This window comes from Giraffa tippelskirchi, chromosome 13 (genome assembly GCF_054371585.1).
Source record: "Giraffa tippelskirchi isolate mGirTip1 chromosome 13, T2T-mGirTip1v1.2.pri, whole genome shotgun sequence".
Taxonomy (NCBI): Eukaryota; Metazoa; Chordata; class Mammalia; order Artiodactyla; family Giraffidae; genus Giraffa; species Giraffa tippelskirchi.
The window spans coordinates 94,149,411-94,170,834 of NC_137287.1; the positions used below are offsets into that span (position 1 = coordinate 94,149,411).

The window sequence follows — 21,424 nt, forward strand, 5'->3', positions numbered from 1 at the left end:
ATTTTTCTTTTGTTTTTTCATAATTAGACTGGAGTTGTGGACTTTGGAGTGGAAGACCGGTGAAGTAACATGCCATTTTCTTCACATGATATCAAGAGTACATATTAACAACAAGACTTTTCAATGAATATTGACTTTGATCACTTGTCTGAGATAGTATTTGTGAGATTCTGTACTATAAATTTTTTCCCCACCCCTCCATCCATACTGTTCTCTGGGAGGAAGTCACTATGCAGCTCACACATTAAGGACTACAGATTATGCCCCATTGCCTTGAGGAGGATAGTATCTACACAAATTATTTGAAATTCTTCTGCATGGGATATTTTTCTTTTCTCCCTCATTTATTTCAGTCATTTGTTTGTATCAATTCATGAATATTTATTTTATACTTTGAGTTAAAATCTAGTACTGTTTCATTTATACCTTAGGTTATATTCCACTGCTACTTCAAACTGTACTAGCTTTGACCATTTGGAGCTGTTTTGGTTGACTCCTATGTCCCTCCCTTTGATATATCCTCATCGAAGTTTTAGTCTGTTTAGCACTTCTGTATTTTCTGACAGTATAAGATGCTCCAGTCTTATTTTGTCTATTACCTGCTTCAGTCCTCAAAACAGCCATTGCTCTTAAGGAGCCCTGATTTCTATTATTGGAGAATTGTAATAGAAACCAAGATCTAGGCACTGTGTATGCTCTTTGCTACTGGGATGTCATTGCTTTTACCCTCCCAGCTGACAAAGCTCTAGTTGAAGCACTCAGGTTCAGTAGTTGTGGTGCGCAGGTTTAATTGCCCCTTGTCATGTGGGATCTTAGTTCCCCAACAAGGAATTGAACCCACATCCCATGCATTAGAAGGTGAATTCTTAACCACTGGACCACCAGGGAAGTTCCCCACTGGTTATTTTTAACTCTCTAGCACTTTCAGCTTCAGGTGTTACGTAGGCCAAGTCATTCCTTCTTTTGATTCTTTCTTATCCCTTTCTTCACCGAAGTGTTGATTGGGATAGAAGAGCACTGTGCTGCTTTGATCTAGCTGAGAAAGTAGTGTTCCCATAGAAGTCCTCTTAGCCCTACTGGCCTGAATGCCGGTTACTTTTCACTTTTCACTGCTCTGAAAAACCATTGGCAGTTCTGTTTCCCAAGCTCCAGCTGTATTTACATTCTTTGAGCTCCTTCTGCCCCAGCCCCTTCCCTTTAATCTTATATAGACTGCTACCTGCCCTTGACATGTCCCTCTTGCCCAGAGCCATAGCTCTGGGTTTTTACACATACCCAGGAACCAAATAGTATATGTGCCTGTGGCATTGAAAGGCAGTTATGAAGGGGGTATTTTAATTTCCTTTTCATTAGTCTCTGACCCAGCCCCACTAGACTGTAAGCTTCATGAGTACCATTTGTAGGCATGTTTGCATGCTTCAGCATTCAGCACAGTGCACGGCCTTGGGCCTGATAAATATTTGTGAGAAGATGGATGTCTGGTTTCATTCACTTGTCCTCTTTTCACTTCTTTGAGTTCTTCCCAAACCATCTTAATTCTCCTCTGTTTGATTTCATGTATTTTGATAAAGGTCTTTTTGAGAAGAAAATACTTTTCTGATGCCTAGTCCTATTCCAACTGGAAGTATTACAAAATCTTTAACCACCTCTGACAGGATGTGGACTGTATTTTCTGGTAACTTCTATCCTCAAAAATTTCTTTTGATTAAATTAATAACTTCTGTATTCTGTGCTGTTTCACCATCTCAGCTCTACAGACCTTGAATTCATGTAAGAATACTTGATGCTGAGGCCACTTCTTTCACAGAGAGTCATTTAGTTTGGTTTCTGGCACAAAACTGGTCTGAGGTGCTACCTTTAATTTAACCGTCAAAGTTTTGCTGAGCCAGGGACAAACTATTGGGACTCATTTTCTCCCATAGTACAGTACAGCTGATCAGAGCCTTCTTTGTCTTGCAGGAATCGATAGCAGGTACAATGACGGCTGCAGAGAGCTGGCAAATTATCTTCTGCTTGGTTTGTACAATCAAAATGCCAGTGATTTTGAGAAAACAGGGTTTTCTGAAGAAGTGTTAGATGGTAAGTATATATTGGTAGACTCTGTGCAAGAGAGGAGTTACGTGATTTATTCCTTTGAATGCTTATTTCAATGCCCTTTTATGGAAAAATACCAAATTTAAAATAGCCTGAAGCTCCAGTAAATTTTTGCTCTTTTATTAACAAAAAACATTTCTTCTTTGCTGATATGTTAAGTAATATGCTTTTGGTCACCTACTAGATAATAAGAGACTAGTGACAAGTACGTGAACTGTGAAATTTCCAGATGTTCAAGCTGGATTTAGAAAAGGCAGAGGAACCAGAGATCAAATTGTCAACATCCATTGGATCATTGAAAAAACAGAAGAGTTCCAGAAAAACATCTTCTTCTGCTTTATTGACTATGGCAAAGCCTTTGACTGTGTGGATCACAACAAAATGAAAGAGATGGGAATACCAGACCAGCTGACCTACCTCATGAGAAATCTGTATGCAGATCAAGAAGCAACAGTTAGAACTAGACATGGAACAATAGACTGGTTCCAGATCAGGAAAGGAGTACGTCAAGTCAAGCCTGTATATTGTCACCCTGCTTATTTAGCTTCTATGCAGAGTACATCATGTGAAATGCCAGGCTGGATGAAGCCACAAGCTGGAATCAAGATAGCCGGGAGAAATATCAATAACCTCAGATATGCAGATGACACCACCCTTGTGGCAGAAAGCAAAGAAGAACTAAAGAGCCTCTTGATGAAAGTGAAAGGGGAGAGTGAAAAAGTTGGCTTAAAGCTCAACATTCAGAAAACTAAGATCATGGCATCCACTCCCATCACTTCATGGCAAATAGATGGGGAAACAGTGGAAACAGTGAGAGACTTTATTTTTTCGGGCTCCCAAATCGCTGCAGATGGTGACTGCAGCCATGAAATTAAAAGACACTTGCTCCTTGGAAGAAAAGTTATGACCCACCTAGACAGCATATTAAAAAGCAGAGACATTACTTTACTGACAAAGGTCCGTCTAGTCAAAGCTATGATTTTTCCAGTAGTCATGTATGGATGTGAGAGTTGGACTAGACAGAAAGCTGAGCACTGAAGAATTGATGCTTTTGAACTGTGGTGTTTAGAAGACTCTTGAGAGTCCCTTGGACTACAAGGAGATCCAACCAGTCCATTCTAAAGGAGATCAGTCCTGAGTATTCATTTGAAGGACTGATGCTGAAGCTGAAACTCCAGTACTTTGGCCACGTGATGCGAAGAACCAACTCATTGGAAAAGACCCTGGTGCTGGGAAAGATTGAAGGTGGGAGGAGAAGGGGATGAAAGAGGATGAGATGGTTAGATGGCATCACTAATGCGATGGACATGAGTTTGAGTAGGTTCCGGGAGTTGGTGATGGACAAGGAAGGATGGCATGCTGCAGTCCTTGGGGTTGCAAAGAGTTGGACAGGATTGAGCGACTGAACTGAACTGAGTGACAAGTAGTTTTCAGAGTATGTTTATTGGATAAATCAGTTTTAGAGGAAACGGTAAGCATCAGTGTTTGACATTGTATTTTCTTGGCAAAGTACTAGTTTTCCTGTAAATTTCCCACTGCCTCTACATGCTGGGAGGCTCATGTTATATGCAGTTGTCCTATGAAAGCACTTTCAACTGTGAGTCAAGGATGAGCCTGCAAGGTTCTCCTACAAGGAAGACTTCATGTATATCTTCAGCTTAGGAACAAAGGCTCTTTGTCCTGCCCTGTCTTTGGGCATTGTTTTCTATGTGACTGTAATTTATGACGGTGCCTATGACTACAATGCAGGCTTTCTGCTAACATTCCCCTTTTCTTGCTTTGACACACTCACCCTGTGGTCATGCTGCTGTGGGGGTGATGCCCAAGAGCTATCTCTGATATCACATACTTAGCATCATGACTTGTCTGCCAGATAGATCAGAAGACACGGGAATAGACAAATCAAAATGGACAAGAGACAGCTCTTGTGAAGCAGCTGGGGGACGCAAAATCTGATGTTGAAATAATTTTGCTGTGGATCTAGTGCAGTGGTTCTCAACTAGAGGGTTTTATCCCCCAAGGGACATTTGGCTGAAGACATTTTTGATTATAACAGCTGGACAGAGTGGGCAGAGCCAGAGATGCTGCTAAACATCCTATGATGCATACACAGACCAGCTCCTCACAACAAAAAATGTTTTGGTCTAAATTGTCAGTAGTGCTGAAGTTGAAGAACCCTGGCCTAGTATATATGAAAATTCTTCTAATTTCTTAGTAAAGTTTTTAGTAGTATCTATCATTAGAGATGGAGAAAGCAATGGCACCCCACTCCAGTACTCTTGCCTGGAAAATCCCATGGACGGAGGAGCCCGGTAGGCTACAGTCCATGGGGTTGCTAAGAGTCGGATATGACTGAGCGACTTCACTTTCACTTTTCCCTTTCATGCACTGGAGAAGGAAATGGCAACCCACTCCAGCATTCTTGCCTGGAGAATCCCAGGGACGGCGGAGCCCGGTGGGCTGCCGTCTATGGGGTCGCACAGAGTCGGACACGACTGAAGCGACTTAGCAGCAGCAGCAGCATCATTAGAGATTGGTTAAAGTTTTTCTCTTTATTAGTGGGGAAAGAGCAGGCTGAAATTATTCCTTCCAGTAATTTTTTTTCAACTCAAATTTAGTTTCAGATTCTGATTTTAAAAATTGCTTGCTTGCACTATACAACATCTACTGGTTTGGAAATAATTCATTTTGGCAGCTCATTTAGAGTTATAAAAAGACAGATGCTTGTGCCAGCCACACATTTCACTGCAGTCAAGGTTGCTAAGGACCCTACAATATTGAAATAAAATAAATGTTTTAAGTCCTCAAAGGTCCTCTTTTTTTTTTTGCTTATCTTTGTCTTTATCCTGTCACCTAGCACAATGAATGCTTATAATGAGCATGTTCTTCCAAATTAACTCATTTTTTAAATCCAAATAGCTAGAAAGGTGAGTTTACCAGATTTATCTTCTGCATTACAATCCCTAATTATCTGAAAGAAAAGGGGCAAATACGAAGAGTTTATTTTAAAAAGAAACTTTTTAAATAGTTTATATTGTTCACCCAGTTCTCTTACGCTTTCTTCTTTTACCTGCCTGTGTACTCTGTTAAAATTTACTTGTAGTGATAACTTTAGTCCTGTGAGATCCTGAGCATGCTTCATTAGGTTTAGTGGCTGTTACATTATTTCTTTTACTGGATCCTAATTCTTTGCAGTATGTTATACATCAGTATAGAGTACAGTTGACACAGGAAGCCCTCAGTGATGTCAAACTCTCACTGTTAAGCAGGTCAGCTACAAGTGATTCAGAGTAAGTCTCCCAGAAGGATGAGAGGGTGGACTCTTTCCCATCCCATGCTGCCTTTTAAATCCAGCACTTAGCTGAGAGTCAGCAGTGAAGAGGCTGCTCCATACTGTGATCCCTTGAACGCCTTGGGTCTAAGTAAGTGTGGAGCTTAGAATGATTTTATAGGTCATAATCATAGAGCTTTATTTCATGAGGCCACCAGCTGTGTAGTCAGCTGAGATCAGTATTCACTGGGCTTTATGTTTTTGTAGATTATTGTCTGTCATGCTGTGTTACATGTTGGCATTGCCCTAAGCCTGCTGCCTCAGTTGCTCTCTGTTCCCATGCTCCTTTCTCACTTCCAGCCATCTCCTCCAGCCCTTTCCCAAATGTTGTGCTGTTAGAAAGAGGCCTAATGGCTCTGGTATCTGAGGAGCCATAGAATGAAGCCTTTGCTTTTCTTCTGTAAGTGTGACACTTCTTAGTGTTCAAACTGTTTTAATATTCCTGCCCTATTCCATGGCTCGTTTGTTAGTGTGTGTTAGTCGCTCAGTCATGTCCGACTCTTTGTGACCCCATGGACTCTAGCCTGCCAGGCTCCTCTGTCCATGGCATTTTCCAGGCAGCAGTGCTGGAGTAGGTTGCCATTCCCTTGTCCAGGGGATCTTCCTAACCCAGGAATCAAACCTGAGTCTCCCACATTGCAGGCAGGTTCTTTACCATCTGAGCCATCAGGGAAGCCCCTGTTTGTTAGTTTACTTAGTTTTATTTGCACCTTTGGGATTGCTTTGTTTATTTGACCCAGCAACATTGATTGTTATTCCTTATATCTGTGAGGTGCTGATCTATTTATAGAAGCCTTGTCCACTTGCCTCTACTTCCTTTCTCTCGGCCTTTCCTGTGTACAGAGTTCACCCCTGTATATAATAACCTTTCCCAAGTCACAAGGAAAGTGGTATCTTCAGGCCCACAATTTGCCTTCACTCAGATGAGTCAATAGCCAAGAGATTTAGATACTGATGTATGCAGGAGAACCAGTCACTGGCCATATTCGGTGCTGTTTTCCTGCCTCAGTGACTTTTAGCTATAGAGTTTCCATTTACTATTTATTTACACAGTGAAGAACACAGCTGAGTTTGGTACAGCAGATTTTGCTTTGTTGAACTTTATGAAACGCACTGAAGGCTGTTCTTTCGACTTATTCTACCATAACCAGAACGCTACAATGGTTGAAGTGTTGCGTGGGGATGAGGAAATCTTTGCTGTCCACACTTGAGTGTTCTATAGTCACTTTGAAGCATGTTGCCTAATTTAAACATTTTCAGTTTAGAGTTTTTTTACATTGTTTCTGAAGTAGTTTTAATGGTTTCACAGATTATGTGGGCAGAAGATGTCTAAAGGAAATGCCTCTGACAATCTTGTGTTTTAATTTTGTTTTTCTTACAGACGTGATTATATTGATTAAATCAGATAGTGTCCATCTGTACTGTAATCCTGTAAATTATCGCTATCTATTACCCTATGTGGCCCATTGGAGAAATCTGCATTTCCACTGCATGACTGAAAATGAGGTGAGGAGAAAAAATAGAAACTTAGAGACACTCTAAGGATACTTCAGGAAAAAGTAGAAATGGAACAGAAGGTCCTTAAAAAAATTAAATTGGGGCCTTCCCTGGCAGTTGAGTGATTAGGACTCCAAACTTCCACTGCAGGGGGCACGGTTCAGTCCCTGGTTAGGGAAGTAAGACCCTGCATGCCATGTGGCGTGACTCCCTCCCCACCCCAAATCAAATTGTGAAATGTGGTTTCACAAAAAAGTTGTTTGCTTTAGTGGAATTTTTAATATTTCATTATGAAGCTACCCTAGCAATAAATTACATGGCTGAAAAAGACAAAAAGAACTATTAAAATTGTGACCTAATAGTAGGCTTATGAACCTACCTTCCTGCCCTGCTTCTTCATCCCCCACCTGGGTCCATTTGCTCAGGCCTAGCAACGGCCCCAGGAGAATTTGATAAGCTCTGTGACATTTCCGTGTTTGGATTTTTTGGTATTTGTTTCTGTTTCCCTTTGGACCCTTTCCAAGGGTTTGGCTAGAAATCAAATTGGGACTTAAGATTTAGAATTTCATGGAAGTTGGGACCCAATATAAGTTTATAACCCTTTTCCCATATTAGCATTTGGGGAACTTGTTTTTGGCCGTGCCATGTGGCATGTGGTACCTTAGCTCCCTAACCAGGGATTGAACCCATGCCCCCTGCATTGGGAGCTCTGAGTCTTAACCATTGTATCACCAGGGAAGTCCCCCATTTGGGGGATTTTTGAGGATAAGTTTTATCTCTTGAATTTAGGTCTCTGATCCATTTTGAGTTGATTTTTGTGTGTGGTGTAAGGTAAGGGAATGACGTGTTTTTGATCAATAGACACAAAAAGCTGGCTTTAAAAATATCCTCTTGAAGAGAATTCCTTGGCGATCCAGTGGTTAGAGCTCTGTTCTTTCACTGCCAAGGACAAGGGTTCATTCCCTGGTCAGAGGACTAAGATCCTTCAAACTGAACAGCATGTATACAAAAAAAAAAAAAACCCTCTTGGGACATTTGGGACAACTAATAAAAAAGCAGAGAAAATATGGAATTTTGTATGATGTCTCATTAGAGCCTGATTCCTTTCATTTCCTTCTTTAGTATGAAGATGAGGAAGCTGCAGAAGAATTTAAAATTGCCAGCTTTGTGGACATGGTTCGAGACTGTAGTAGAATTGGCATTCCTTATAGCTCCCAAGGTGCGTATCTGACAGTCATCCATTTTAGAACCTCGCTGGGATGATGTATGAGTCGAAAGTCCTTACTTCTCCTTTCAGTGGAGACATTCAGCTGGAAAACCCGTTGATCTGTTTTTACTAAAGGCAGAGAGGATCAAGCAGAATGAAATTTGAGGACTTTCCTGTGCAAGTTTGTGTTCATAACTGAAGTTTCTGCAGCATCACAGCATGCTACCAGCAGTCAGATTGAAGGACTCCTAAGGATTTACCATAGTTGCCATTTAGTCTGTACCACTTATTAAAGATGAAATGTAGTTGTGGCACCTCTTGCCAATAAGAAATAGTAATTTGGGTAGCTGTTAAAAATATGCTGACAGTGAGGCTCAAAAATAATGTATAGGCGATTTCCCTGGTGATCCAGTGCTTATTAAGACTTTGTGCATCCATTGCAGGGGGTGTGGGTTCAATCCCTGGTTGGGAAACTAAGGTCCCACATGCAATGGGGCATGGCCAAAAAAAAAAAAAGTGTGAAAACAAAGGGAAAAGATCAGCAAGTTTAGCAGTGCTTCTGTCTTATCTACTAAAAGAAAAAAAAAAAAACTTGGACATTTAATATTTCCTTCCTTATAACAATGAATTTTTGTAACTTGTTTGTATTTTGTTTTTTCCTTGACTTTCATTTTGTATTTCTAGTGTTAATATCTAACCATTGTATCTGTTTCAGTCTTTGGGGGTTTTTTGCTAGATGAGCCCTTGGTGAACTTGTGAGAAATGATGCCTTTCTGACCACATTAGATCAGGTTTAGACTGCTGTATCCAGGATGGTATTTGATACATGTTGTACTTGATTCCTCTAGGTCACTTGCAGATATTTGATATGTTTGTAGTGGAGAAGTGGCCTGTTGTACAGGCCTTTGCACTTGAGGGCATTGGAGGGGATGGATTTTTTACCATGAAATATGAGGTATGTATGAAAAGCAGCATGTTTGGTTTTTGTCTACCACTGAGCTGTTTTTATGAAGGCCTACAGTGTGTGTGTTCATTGTAACACTCTAGCAAGCTGGGAGTGACTCCAAGGGTTATGGGGCAGTTTAAAGGATTTGAAATAGAAAATTATTGCTGTTCAAGGCTAGTCCCCAGACTGAGCTCCTGTGCCCTTTATTCTTAAAGCTCCTTTCTGTCCTCCTTTCTCTCCTTTCCCCATTCTGAGTTAACTATAGCACCCCAGGCTGACTCCTCTTATAGCTTTTACTGTCCTATGTCACTTATATTTGTCATACCCACTTACCCACCCACCCCTGGCCTCTGGATTGGAAGCTTCTGGAGAACAAAAGCATTCTTATTGTTGTTTGTATCTCAGAAGTGTGTATAATTTAACTATTTAAGGGCAATGAAAGGGAGAGTGCAGAATTTTATAAAAGTACTGTGTACTAGGGGCTTCCCAGGTGGTGCTAGTGATAAAGAACCCACCTGCCAGTGCAGGAGATGCAGGTTCAATCCCTGGGTTGGGAAGATCCCCTGGAGGCGGGCATGGTAACCCACTCCAGTATTCTTGCCTAGAGAATCCCATGGATAGAGGAGCCTGGCAGGCTACAGTCCATGGGATCAGAAAAGACTCAGACACTACTTAGCAACTAAACAACAACTAGAGGAATAAAAATATTAGCTTTTATGGTAAGAACAATATCTTTTATTTCGGTATTCTGCATCTAGAAGATGACCAGTTAAGTATTGTTTAGTGAATTAATGAATGAGAACTGGAAGAAGGGATCATCTAGGGTATGTATGAAGAAGGATGACCTGGTATCCATATGCCTCTGTAGGATCCCCACTAAAATGATCTGCTCCCAGTACAGGAAACCAGACATGCTGGAAATGGGGCCATATTCTTAGGGATAGAGTAAGTGGGACCTTTGGAAGCAAGGTCCAGGACTAATTCTTTTGCCTCCTTCTGAGAAGTAGCAATGTCTCTAAGAAATGATTGGAGGCTCACCTGGCAAACCCTGTAATGTAGAGGAACATGGGCTGTAGGGATGAAGAAGACACACACCACATCAGCTCCACTCTTCTTGCTCCAAACCAGTTTTCTCACATTTATTACAAGTAGTAGAACATCCACAAGGCTGTGGGAGCTGCCCCTGACATCAGTTAACACCCTAAAATTTGGAAAAAGGGGGCTTCCCATATGGCACAGGTGGTAAAGAATCTGCCTGCTAATGCAGGAGACACAAGATACATGGGTTCTATCCCTGGGTCGGGAAGATCCCCTGGAGCAGGAAATGGCAACCTGCTCTAGTATTCTTGCCTGGAAAGCTCCATGGATAGAGTAGCCTTGCGGGCTACAGTCATGGAGTTGCAAAGAGTTGGACACAACTGAGCACACACAATTTAGGTGAATATGGACTTGAAAGGAAGCATACCATAGGACATAGAGAAGAAACTTAAAATTTTTAGTGATAATGGTAGTGTATATTTTTAGTTAATTGTATAAACTATGCATTTATACTGTCTTGTGGATGCCAGGCTCTGTTCTCAGCATTTTGTATAAATTAATTTGGAAAGAAAGTTGCAAGTCAGTCGTGTCCGACTCTTTGCAACCCCACGGACTATACAGTCCAGGAATTCTCCAGGCCAGAGTACTGGAGTGGGTAGCTGTTCCCTTCTCCAGGAGATCTTCCCAGCCCGGGGATCGAATCCAGGTCTCTTGCACTGCAGGCGTATTCTTTACCAGCTGAGCCACCAGGGAACCCCATGAATTAACTTTTAATTCCTACAGTAACCCTCTGAAGTAGGTCCTGTTACCATCTCTGTTTTACAGAAAGTTTAAATGAATTTCCCAAGTCACAGAACTAGTAGCCGGTGAGTGGCAGGGCTAAAGCCCAGTCCAGAAAGTCAGGCTTCTGACCCCATGCTTCTAACCCCTGGGCTACCACTAGACAATTGAAAAGCAGTGTACTTGGAAACCACCCAATTCATGCAGCTCAAATGGGGCAGGCCTCTGGCTCCTCCCTTGAGGTTCATCACACCATGAAGTCAGATCCCAAAGGAACAAAGTGAAAAGTGAAGTTGCTCAGTCGTGTCCGAGTCTTTGCGACCCCATGGACTGTAGCCTACCAGGCTCCTCCGTCCATGGGATTCTCCAGGCAAGAATACTGGAGTGGGTTGCCATTTCCTTCTCCAGGGAATCTTCCCGACCCAGGGATCAAACCCAGGTCTCCTGCATTGGAGGCAGACGCTTTAACCTCTGAGCCACCAGGGAAGTCCCAAAGGAACAAAATTCCCTTTCAAAAAAACTTTCACAAAGTAATGTAGATTTTTCCTGGAGGGTGGTGTTTTTAGGGGCAGTGAGGAGGAAACAGCATACATCATATAGTAAAAGTTATTACTGTAACTCTTCTCTCAGAATCCCTTTCTTTAGATCCTGCCCTTTTCTTTAGCCACTAATTTTCATTCTCGCAAATACTTTTCTGTGTCCCCATCTCATTTTCCCTGACCTCACTTCTCTTCCTTACCCTATCCTTCCTGGTCCTTTAAGGTATGCAGCAGTTTGGCCTACTGATCAACTCTGCCATTATACTGTCTACTTCTCTCTGATTCACATATTAGAGGCCTGATAACTGCCTGAGTCAGAAAAGTTCCTGCCTCCTTTGAAAGCTAGGAGGAGAACTACAGATATAACTTAATTTTTTAAACTTCTCTTTTATTGCATGCTTATACCCAGAGGAAGATCCTTAACTCAGAGAATGTTTTGTCCCCATTGTGGTAGGTGCCAGCATGAGAAAGGAAGCCAGACCCTTATAGCATTTACTTGATATTTAGACTCGGCCAGACTAAGTTAACCCACTCCAGTGTTCTTGCCTGGAGAATCCCAGGGACAGGGGAGCCTGGTGGGCTACCGTCTATGGGGTCACACAGAGTCAGACACGACTGAAGTGACTTAGCAACAGCAGCAGCAGCAGACTAAGTTATGGATATAGAGAACTCTTTCTTCCTGAAAGCAGTACAGGGTAGTTCCTCTGCTAGGGCTTTCCCTGTCTCCAACTTCCTTCTTACTCTCCAGCTTCTAGAACTGTGTGATCTGGTAACGTAAATTTACATTAAGCAACTCTTCAAGGGAGAATTCTAAAAGCAAACTTCTGAATAATAACTATAGAGTAAGCATTCATTCACCTGCTAGTGGACAAACATAAACTTTTGTACTGAAAGGTAGAATAAACCCTATGAAAAAATTCAGAAGGTAAAAAAGAGACCATAGCGTATTAGTTGCAGGGATGGATCAGCATGCTTTTAAAAAATATTTTCTCCAGGAAATAAAATTGAGAAAAATATCTTTTGTACTTTTCAAGCATGAAGTTTTTAGAGAGGCAAGATGTGATACTTAGAGCAAGAAGAATTTAAAAGAGAGGTGGATGGCATATGAGGAAATATTGTTATAAGTCTCAAAATTCATTAGTAGAATTAAGATTTGAATTTCAAAATATAAATCAGGGAGATTGGCCAAATGGGGAGTATAAGGACCCTGAGCTCATCCCCTCTCACAAGCACACCAAAATCACAATTATTTGCAGAATAACCATTGATGAAAAAAAGACCATAACCTATGAGAAAAGACATGCTACAGCTAAAGACATAAGGAATGAACCACAACAAGACAGGTAGGAAGGATGGACTTCTGATGTAGTCAAGCCCCGTTCCCCCTGGTAGATGACTCACAGCTAGAGAATAATTACATTGCAGAGGTTCTCCTAGAGCAGTGAGAGTTGTGAGCTCCATGGTGGCCTCTGCAGCCTGGGAGCCCTGCACTGGGAAGATGAGCTGCCAGAGCATTTGACTTGGAAGGCCAGCAGGGTTTAATTTCAGGAGCCCCACAGGACTGAGGGAAATAGAGATGTCTCTCTTACAGGACATACACAAAGTATCACACACTCCAGGACTCAGGACAAAAGCAGTCATTTGATAGAACCCTGGACCAGACTTATCTGCTGGTGTTGGGGAGTTTCCCAGAGCAGCAAGAGGCAACTGCAGCTCACTCTGGGGATATAGATGCTGATGGCAGCCATTCCTTGGGCGTGCCCTTCTGCCATGGACACTGGTGGTAGTGGGCGCCGTTGTAGAATCCTCCCTTTCGCTCATTAGCACCAAGATCTGGCCTCAATAAACATGTAGGAGCCAGTGCTGGGACACTCAGGCCAAACTAACTGGGTGAAGGAACAGCCCCATCCATCAGCAGGCAGGCTACCTAAAGAATTCCTGAGCTCTCAACCACCTTTGGAGAAGACAATGGCACCCCACTTCAGTACCCTTGCCTGGGAAACCCCATGGACAGAGGAGCCTGGTAGGCTGCAGCCCATGGGGTCGTGAAGAGTCGGACACGACTCAGCGACTTCACTTTCACTTTTCATTTTCATGCACTGGAGGAGGAAATGGCAACCCACTCCAGTATTCTTGCCTGGAGAATCCCAGGGACGGTGGAGCCTGGTGGGCTGCTGTCTATGGGGTCGCACAGAGTCGGACACGGCTGACACGACTTAGCAGCAGCAACCACCTTTAGACTTACCCCTGCCTACCAGAGGCGAAGACCCAGCTCCACCCACTAGTGAGAAGGCACCAGTCCCAGGATCCCCTGATCCCTGACCCTGCCCTCCAGGAAGCCTGCTGTGGCCTCTGGACCAGCCTCACCAATCGAGTCAGACACCAAATGCAGAAAAACCAGACTTCCACAGCCTGTGAATCCAGCCTGCCCAAAGCAGGCCACCCTGACTTAAGACCACCTTGACTCTAGCCCTGCCCATACTGAGAGGCAAATACAAGCTTCAGGATACCCTGAACCACAAATGCAACTGTCACTCCTCTCCCCAAGTAATCTGACACCAACTCTGAGATCCCTGGGCCCAGAAACCAGACTCCAGGACCCAGATCTACCTGTCAGTAGTCTAGTACTAACCCCAGGACCTGGCTTCACCCACTAACAGTCCTAGAGTCTTATGAATCCTGACTCTTCCTACCAGTGAGCCAGCATGAGTCCGGGGGCTCCCTGAGGTTCTCTAGCCCACCAACCTACAGCCAGCAGTCTCTGCACAAGGCAGGGCCTGGTAACCAACTGGACCAGGTGCCAACAAAGTCTTATCACACCACCCAGATAGCCTTCCACAAAAGAGGGACCCATGCAGCAGTCACGGGGAAACCCCTGGAGCATATGCCTTGGATGATGAGAGGAGAGTACACTGCTGAGATGCATAGAATGTCTCCTACAGAAGGCCACTTCTCTAAAGTCAGGAAACATAACTAACCCACCAGATAAATAATACATACAGCAGCTTAGACAAAATGAAATGACAGAGAGACATGTTCCAGTCAAAGGAATAAGAAAAAACCCCAGAAGACAAGTGAAAAGAGTAGTCTTCCTAAGAAAGAGTGAAGGTAGTAATTGTAAAATTGATCAAAAACTGAGAGAGAAGAATAGGTGCACAGAGCAAAAAACTGTAAGTGTTTAACAAAGAGAAAATATAAAGAACAGCTACAGATGAATACAACTGAAATGAAAAATATATTAGAAGAAATCATCAGATTAAATGATATAGAAGAATGGGTCAGCGAGCTGAAAGACAAAGTAGTGGAAATCACTGATGCTGAACAGAAAAAAGAATGAAATGACATTTAAGAGACCTCTGGGACAACATCAAGCACACTTATATTTGCATTTTAGGAGTCTTAGAAGAGAAAGAAAGGTGCTAAGACTATCCCTGAAGGCTTAATAGCCAAAAACTTCCCTAAACTGGGATAGGGTACAGTCCTTCCAAGACCAGGAAATGCAGAGAGTCCCATATAGGATTAACCCAAAAAGGAACACACCAAGACACATTGTAATCAAAATGTAAAATTTAAAGAGAGAATATTAAAGGTAACAAGACAGAAGGAACAAATAACATACAAGGGAACTCCCATGAGGCTGTCAGCTAACTTTTAAGCAGAATCCCTGCAGGCCAGAAGGAAGTGCTATAAGTGTCAAGTGGTAAAAGGAAAATACCTATGAGCATGAGTATGCTACACAGTAGTGCTCTCATTCATATTTATTGGAAACAGTAAAAGCTTTGTAGACAAGCAAAGCTAAAGAGTTCACCACCAAACCAATTTTACAACAAATCTGAAAGGAACTTCTCTAGGTGAGAAAGAAAAGGCTACAACTCTAAAAACATGAAAATTCTGAAATGAAAAATGTTAAAGAGAAAACATACAATAAAGATAGGAAATCATCCATGTGTGAACCTAAGTAGAAAGGTTAAAAGATGAAAATAGTGAAATCCACAATACCCACAAATACCCATAATAAGCAGTTGAAGGGTACACAAAACAATTAGATGTAAAATGGGATACTGAAAATAGTAATTGGGAGGTGAGGAAAGTATACACTGTGGGATTATTAAGATGCATTTGAAATTAAGAGATCAACAACTTAAAAACAATCAAGTATGTACATAGAATGTTATATTAAAAACCTCGTGATAGCCACAAACCAAAAATCTGTAATAGATATACACAAAAAATAAAAATCCAAATATAACACTAAAGATAGTCACTAAATCACAAGAAAATAAAGCAGGAAGGGGGAAAAGGCCTACAAAAGTAACCCCAAAACAAATAACAAAGTGGCAATAAGAACATGCACATCAATAATTACCTTAAATGTAAATGGACTGAATGCTCCAATCAAAAGATGCAGAATAGCTGAGCGGATAAAAGAATAAGATGTGTGTGTGTGTGTGTGTGTGTGTGTGTACTGCCTAGAAGATCATTTCAAGTTTATAGACACAGACTGAAAGTGAGGGGATGGAAAAAGATATTCCATGCAAATAGAAATCAAAGCCAGGGTTGCAATACTTGGACAATAATAGGCCCTAAAAGAAATGCTGTTGTAAGAGACGAAGAAGGATACCACACAATAATCAAGGGATCGATGCATGAAGATATAACAATTATAAATACATCTGCACCCAATATAGGAGCACCTAAATACATAAATCAGATATTAATGGACAGAAAGGGAGAAATTGAGAGTAACACAATAATAGAGGAGAATTTTAACACCTCAGTTACATCAATGGACAGATCATCTGGACAGAAAATCAATAAGGAAGCACTGCCCTTAAATGACACATTAGACCAAATGGACTTATTTGATAAGAGTATTCCATCCGAAAGCAGCAGAATACACATTCTTTTCAAGTGCGCATGAAACATTCTGGAGGATAGGTCACATACTAGGCCACAAAACAAGTCTTGGTGAAGAAAATTGAAATCCTATCAAGCATCTTTTCCAGCCACAATACTGACTAGAAACCAGCTGCAAGGGGTGGAAAAATGGAAAAACCCTCAAAACACATGGAGGGTAAACAATATGTTACTTAACAACAAATGGATCACTGAAGAAATCAAAGAGGAAATCAGAAGTTACCTAGAGACTAATGAAAATGAAAACATGACAATTAAGTACCATTGTGTATGCTAAGTGTGCTAAGTCGCTTCAGGCGTGTCCAACTCTGTGACCCTATGGCCTGTAGCCCACCAGCCTCCTCTGTCCATGGGATTCTCCAGGCAAGAATAGTGGAATGGGTTGCCGTGCTTTCCTCCAGTGTCTCTTGTCTCCTCCACTGGCAGGCAGGTTCTTTACCACTCGCGCCACCTGGGAAGCCTCCTCAATACCTGTAGTGAAAGTGTTAGTCACTCAGTCATGTCTGACTCTTTGTAACCCCATGGACTGTAGCTTGCCAGGCTCCTTTGTCTGTGGAATTTTCCAGGCAAGAATACTGAAGCAGGTAGTCATTTCCTTCTCCAGGAATCTTCTTGACCCAGGGATCGAACCCGGGTTTCTTGCCTAGCAGGCAAATTCTTTACCATCTGAGCCATCAGTATCTATGAGATACAGCAAAAACAGTTCTAAGAGGGAAGTTTGTACTGACACAAGCTTAGTTCAGGAAACAAGATAAATCTCAAACAACCTACCAGTGTGAGTGAAATTGCTCAGTCATGTCTGACTCTTTGCGATCCCATGGACTGTAGCCTACCAGGCTCCTCCATCCATGGAATTTTCCAGGCAAGGGTACTGGAGTGGGTTGCCATTTCCTTCTCCAGGTGATCTTCCCGACCCAGGGATTGAACTCAGGTCTCCCGCATTGCAGGCAGATGCTTTACCGTCTGAGCTACCAGGAAAGCCCACCTTACACCTAAAGGAACTTTAGAAAGAACAACAAACAAAACTCAAAGTAACTGGAAGGAAGAAAATCATAAAGACAGCAGAACTAAATGAAATAGAGACTAAATAAAAACAGGAAAGATCAGTTAAACTAAGAGCTGCCTCTTTGAAAAGATAAAATTGTTGAGTCTTTAACCAGATGCATCAAGAAAGGGAGAGGGTCCAGATCAGTAATGTGAGAAGTGAAAAAGAAGTGACAACCAACACCACCAAAATACAGACTTATCATGAGAGACCACTACAATAACTACATGCCAGTAAAGTGAACAAACTAGAAGAAATGGACCAATTCTTAGACTGGTACAGTCTCCCAAGAAATAAAAAATATGAACAGACCAGTTACCAGTATTAATATTTAATCAATCCAAAAAAAAAAAAAAAACCACACACAAAAACACACCTTCCAGAAAACAATAGAACAGGACCAGATGTCTTCACAGGTAAATTCTACCAAACATTTGAAGAATTAACACCTATCCGTCTGAAGCTATTCCAAAAGATTGCAGAGAAGGATCACTTCCAGCATCATTCTGTGAGGCCAGCACCACCTGATAGCAAAACTAGACTACGATATCACAGAAGAAGAAAATAACAGGCCAATATTAGTGATGAACATAGGTGCAGAAATTGTCAACAAAATCTTCAATTGAATCCAAAGCACATTTAAAGGATCCTACATCATGATCACATGGGACCTGTCATTGGGGATTTTCAATATCCGTAAATCAATCAGTGTGATACATTGCATTAACAATGTGGAAACTAAAAACAGCGTGGTCATCTCAGTAGATGCAGAAAAGGCTTTTGACAAAGTTCAACATCTGTTTATGATTTTAAAAAAACCTCCAGAAAGTGCACACTGAGGGAGCATACCTCAACATAATAAAGGCAACTAACACCCAAAAAAGATGTCCTTTTCATTATAGGGGACTGGAATGCAGAAGTAGGAAGTCAAGAAACACCTGAAGTAACAGACAATTTGGCCTTGGAGTACAGAATGAAGCAGGGCAAAGTTTAATAGAATTTTGCCAAGAGAACACACTGGTCATAGCAAACACCCTCTTCCAACAACACAAGAGAAGACTCTACACATGGACATCACCAAATGGCCAACACCGAAATCAGATTGATTATATTCTTTGCAGCCAAAGATGAAGAAGCCCTATCCAGTTAGCAAAAACAATACCGGGAGTGGGCTGTGGCTCAGATCATGAACTCCTTATTGCCTAATTCAGACTGAAATTGAAGAAAGTGGGGAAAACCACTAGACCATTCAGGTATGACCTAAATCAAATCCCTTATGATTATACAGTGGAAGTGAGAAATAGATTTAAAGGACTAGATCTGATAGAGTGCCTGATGAACTATGGACGGAGGTTCATGACATGATACATGAGACAGGGATCAAGACCATCCCCAAGAAAAAGAAATACAAAAAGGCAAAATGGCTGTCTGAGGAGAAAAGGAAAGATATACCCATTTGAATGCAGAGTTCCAAAGAACTCCTTCCAAGGAGTAAGTGTCTTTTAATTTCATGGCTGCAGTCACCATCTGCAGTGATTTTGGAGCCCCCCAAAATAAAGTCTGACACTGTTTCCACTGTTTCCCCATCTATTTCCCATGAAGTGATGGGAGCAGATGCCATGATCTTAGTTTTCTGAATGTTGAGCTTTAAGCCAAATTTTCACTCTCCTCTTTCCTGCATATCTGAGGTTATTGATACTTCTCCCAGCAATCTTGATTCCAGCTTGTGGTTCTTCCAGCCCAGCATTTCTCACGATGTACTCTGCATATAAGTGAAATAAGCAGGGTGACAATATACAGCCTTGACGTACTCCTTTTCCTATTTGGAACCAGTCTGTTGTTCCATGTCCAGTTCTAACTGTTGCTTCCTGACCTGCATACAGGTTTCTCAAGAGGCAGGTCAGGTGGTCTGATATTCCCATCTCTTGAAGAATTTTCCACAGTTTACTGTGATCCACACAGTCAAAGGCTTTGGCATAGTCAATGAAGCAGAAATAGATGTTTTTCTGGAACTCTCTTGCTTTTTCGATGATCCACCGGATGTTGGCAATTTGATCTCTGGTTTCTCTGCCTTTTCTAAAACCAGCTTGAACGTCTGGAGGTTCATGGTTCACATATTGTTGAAGCCTGGCTTGGAGAATTTTGAGCATTACTTTGCTAGCGTGTGAAATGAGTGCAATTGTGCGGTAGTTTGAGCATTCTTTGGCATTGCCTTTCTTTGGGATTGGAATGAAAACTGACCTTTTCCAGTCCTGTGGCCACTGCTGAGTTTTCCAAATTTGCTGGCATATTGAGGGCAGCACTTTCACAGCATCCTCTTTTAGGATTTGAAATAGTTTAACTGGAATTCCATCACCTCCACTAGCTTTATTCATAGCGATGCTTTCTAAGGCCCACTTGACTTCACATTCCAGGATGTCTGGCTCTCGGGGAGTGATCACACCATCGTGATTATCTGGGTCATGAAGATCTTTTTTGTACAGTTCTTCTGTGTATTCTTGCCACCTCTTCTTAATATTTTCTACTTCTGTTAGGTCCATACCATTTCTGTCCTTTATTGAACCCACCTTTGCATGAAATGTTCCCTTGGTAGCTCTAATTTTCTTGAAGAGATCTCTAGTCTTTCCCATTCTGTTGTTTTCCTCTATTTCTTTGCACTGATCACTGAGGAAGACTTTCTTATCTCTCCTTGCTATACTTTGGAACTCTGCATTCAGATGGGTATATCTTTCCTTTTCTCCTTTGCTTTTTGCTTCGCTTCTTTCACAGCTATTTGTAAGGTCTCCTCAAACAGCCATTTTGCTTTTTTGCATTTCTTTTTTTTGGGGATGGTCTTGATCCCCGTCTCCTGAACAATGTCACAAACCTCCATCCATAGTTCATCAGGCACTCTGTCTATCAGATCTAGTCCCTTAAACCTACTTCTCACTTCCAGTGTATAGTCATAAGGGATTTGATTTAGGTCATACCTACATGATCTAGTGGTTTTCCCCACTTTCTTCAGTTTAAGTTTGAATTTGTCAATAAGGAGTTCATGATCTGAGCCACAGTCTGCTCCCGGTCTTGTTTTTGCTGACTGGAAAGAGCATCAGTGATTGCCAAATCAGTCATAGGACAGAATAAGGACATTTTAAAACTCAAAAAAATTTTTTTTCCTTCCATTAATCTTTTCATAGAAAGCTATTGAAGGATGTACTCTAACAAACAAGGAAGTCAGCCAGGAAAGAGGAGACAAATTAAGCCATGGGATCAAATCCATCATGTGAGAAATGACATGACTCTCATGTGAGAACTTCAGAATGAAGCTGGAAGAAAAAGAATTGATAGATTATCTGATATCATTAAACCAGTGGTTCTCAATTGGAATGATTTTGCTGTCCCATACCTCTCCTCCCCCCAATATTTGGACACGCTTTTGATTTGCCTAGACAGGGAGGGTCGTTGTTATAGGCATCTAGTGAGTAAGAGGCCAAGGATGTTGCACAAGACAATGCAAGGGCATCCCCTCACATCAAAGAAATAACTGGCCCCCAAATTACAGTAGTGTTGCTGTTGAGAAACTCTAGTGTAAGGAGATTAAGTGTAAGCAAATTAAGTGGGGAAGGTAGAAAAAAATTTAGGATAACACAAGTAAAAAAAATGAATCTGTTGGTAGCTTTTGGAAAGACAAAATTTGTGTAAGAAAGTAAATAGGAGTATGGTATGCACTAGGTCCGTCTAGTCAAGGCTATGGTTTTTCCAGTAGTCATGTATGGATGTGAGAGTTGGACGGTGAAGAAAGCTGAGTGCTGAAGAATTGATGTTTTTGAACTGTGGTGTTGGAGAAGACTCTTGAGAGTCCCTTGGACTGCAAGAAGATCCAACCAGTCCATCCTAAAGGAGATCAGTCCTGGGTGTTCATTGGAAGGACTGATGTTGAAGCTGAAACTCCAATACTTTGGCCACCTCATGCAAAGAGTTGACTCATTGGAAAAGACCCTGATGCTGGGAAGGATTGGGGGCAGGAGGAGAAGGGGATGACAGAGGATGA

At 41.7% G+C, this 21,424-nt stretch overlaps 1 protein-coding gene across 9 annotated transcripts in view; it reads left to right on the forward strand.

The window, feature by feature from the left end:
• Positions 1–21,424, forward strand: part of DNAAF9 (dynein axonemal assembly factor 9) — a 171,677-nt gene that overhangs the window by 28,528 nt on the left and 121,725 nt on the right. For 7 of the 9 annotated variants that reach the window (XM_081558875.1, XM_081558876.1, XM_081558879.1 and 4 more), the window contains exons 3-6: positions 1,960–2,079; positions 6,807–6,931; positions 8,045–8,141; positions 8,978–9,084. In XM_081558875.1, coding sequence (XP_081415001.1) covers positions 1,960–2,079; positions 6,807–6,931; positions 8,045–8,141; positions 8,978–9,084 — 449 coding nt within the window. The remainder of the gene's footprint in view (positions 1–1,959; positions 2,080–6,806; positions 6,932–8,044; positions 8,142–8,977; positions 9,085–21,424) is intronic. The other 2 variants (XM_081558883.1, XM_081558884.1) reach the window with 1 other exon arrangement.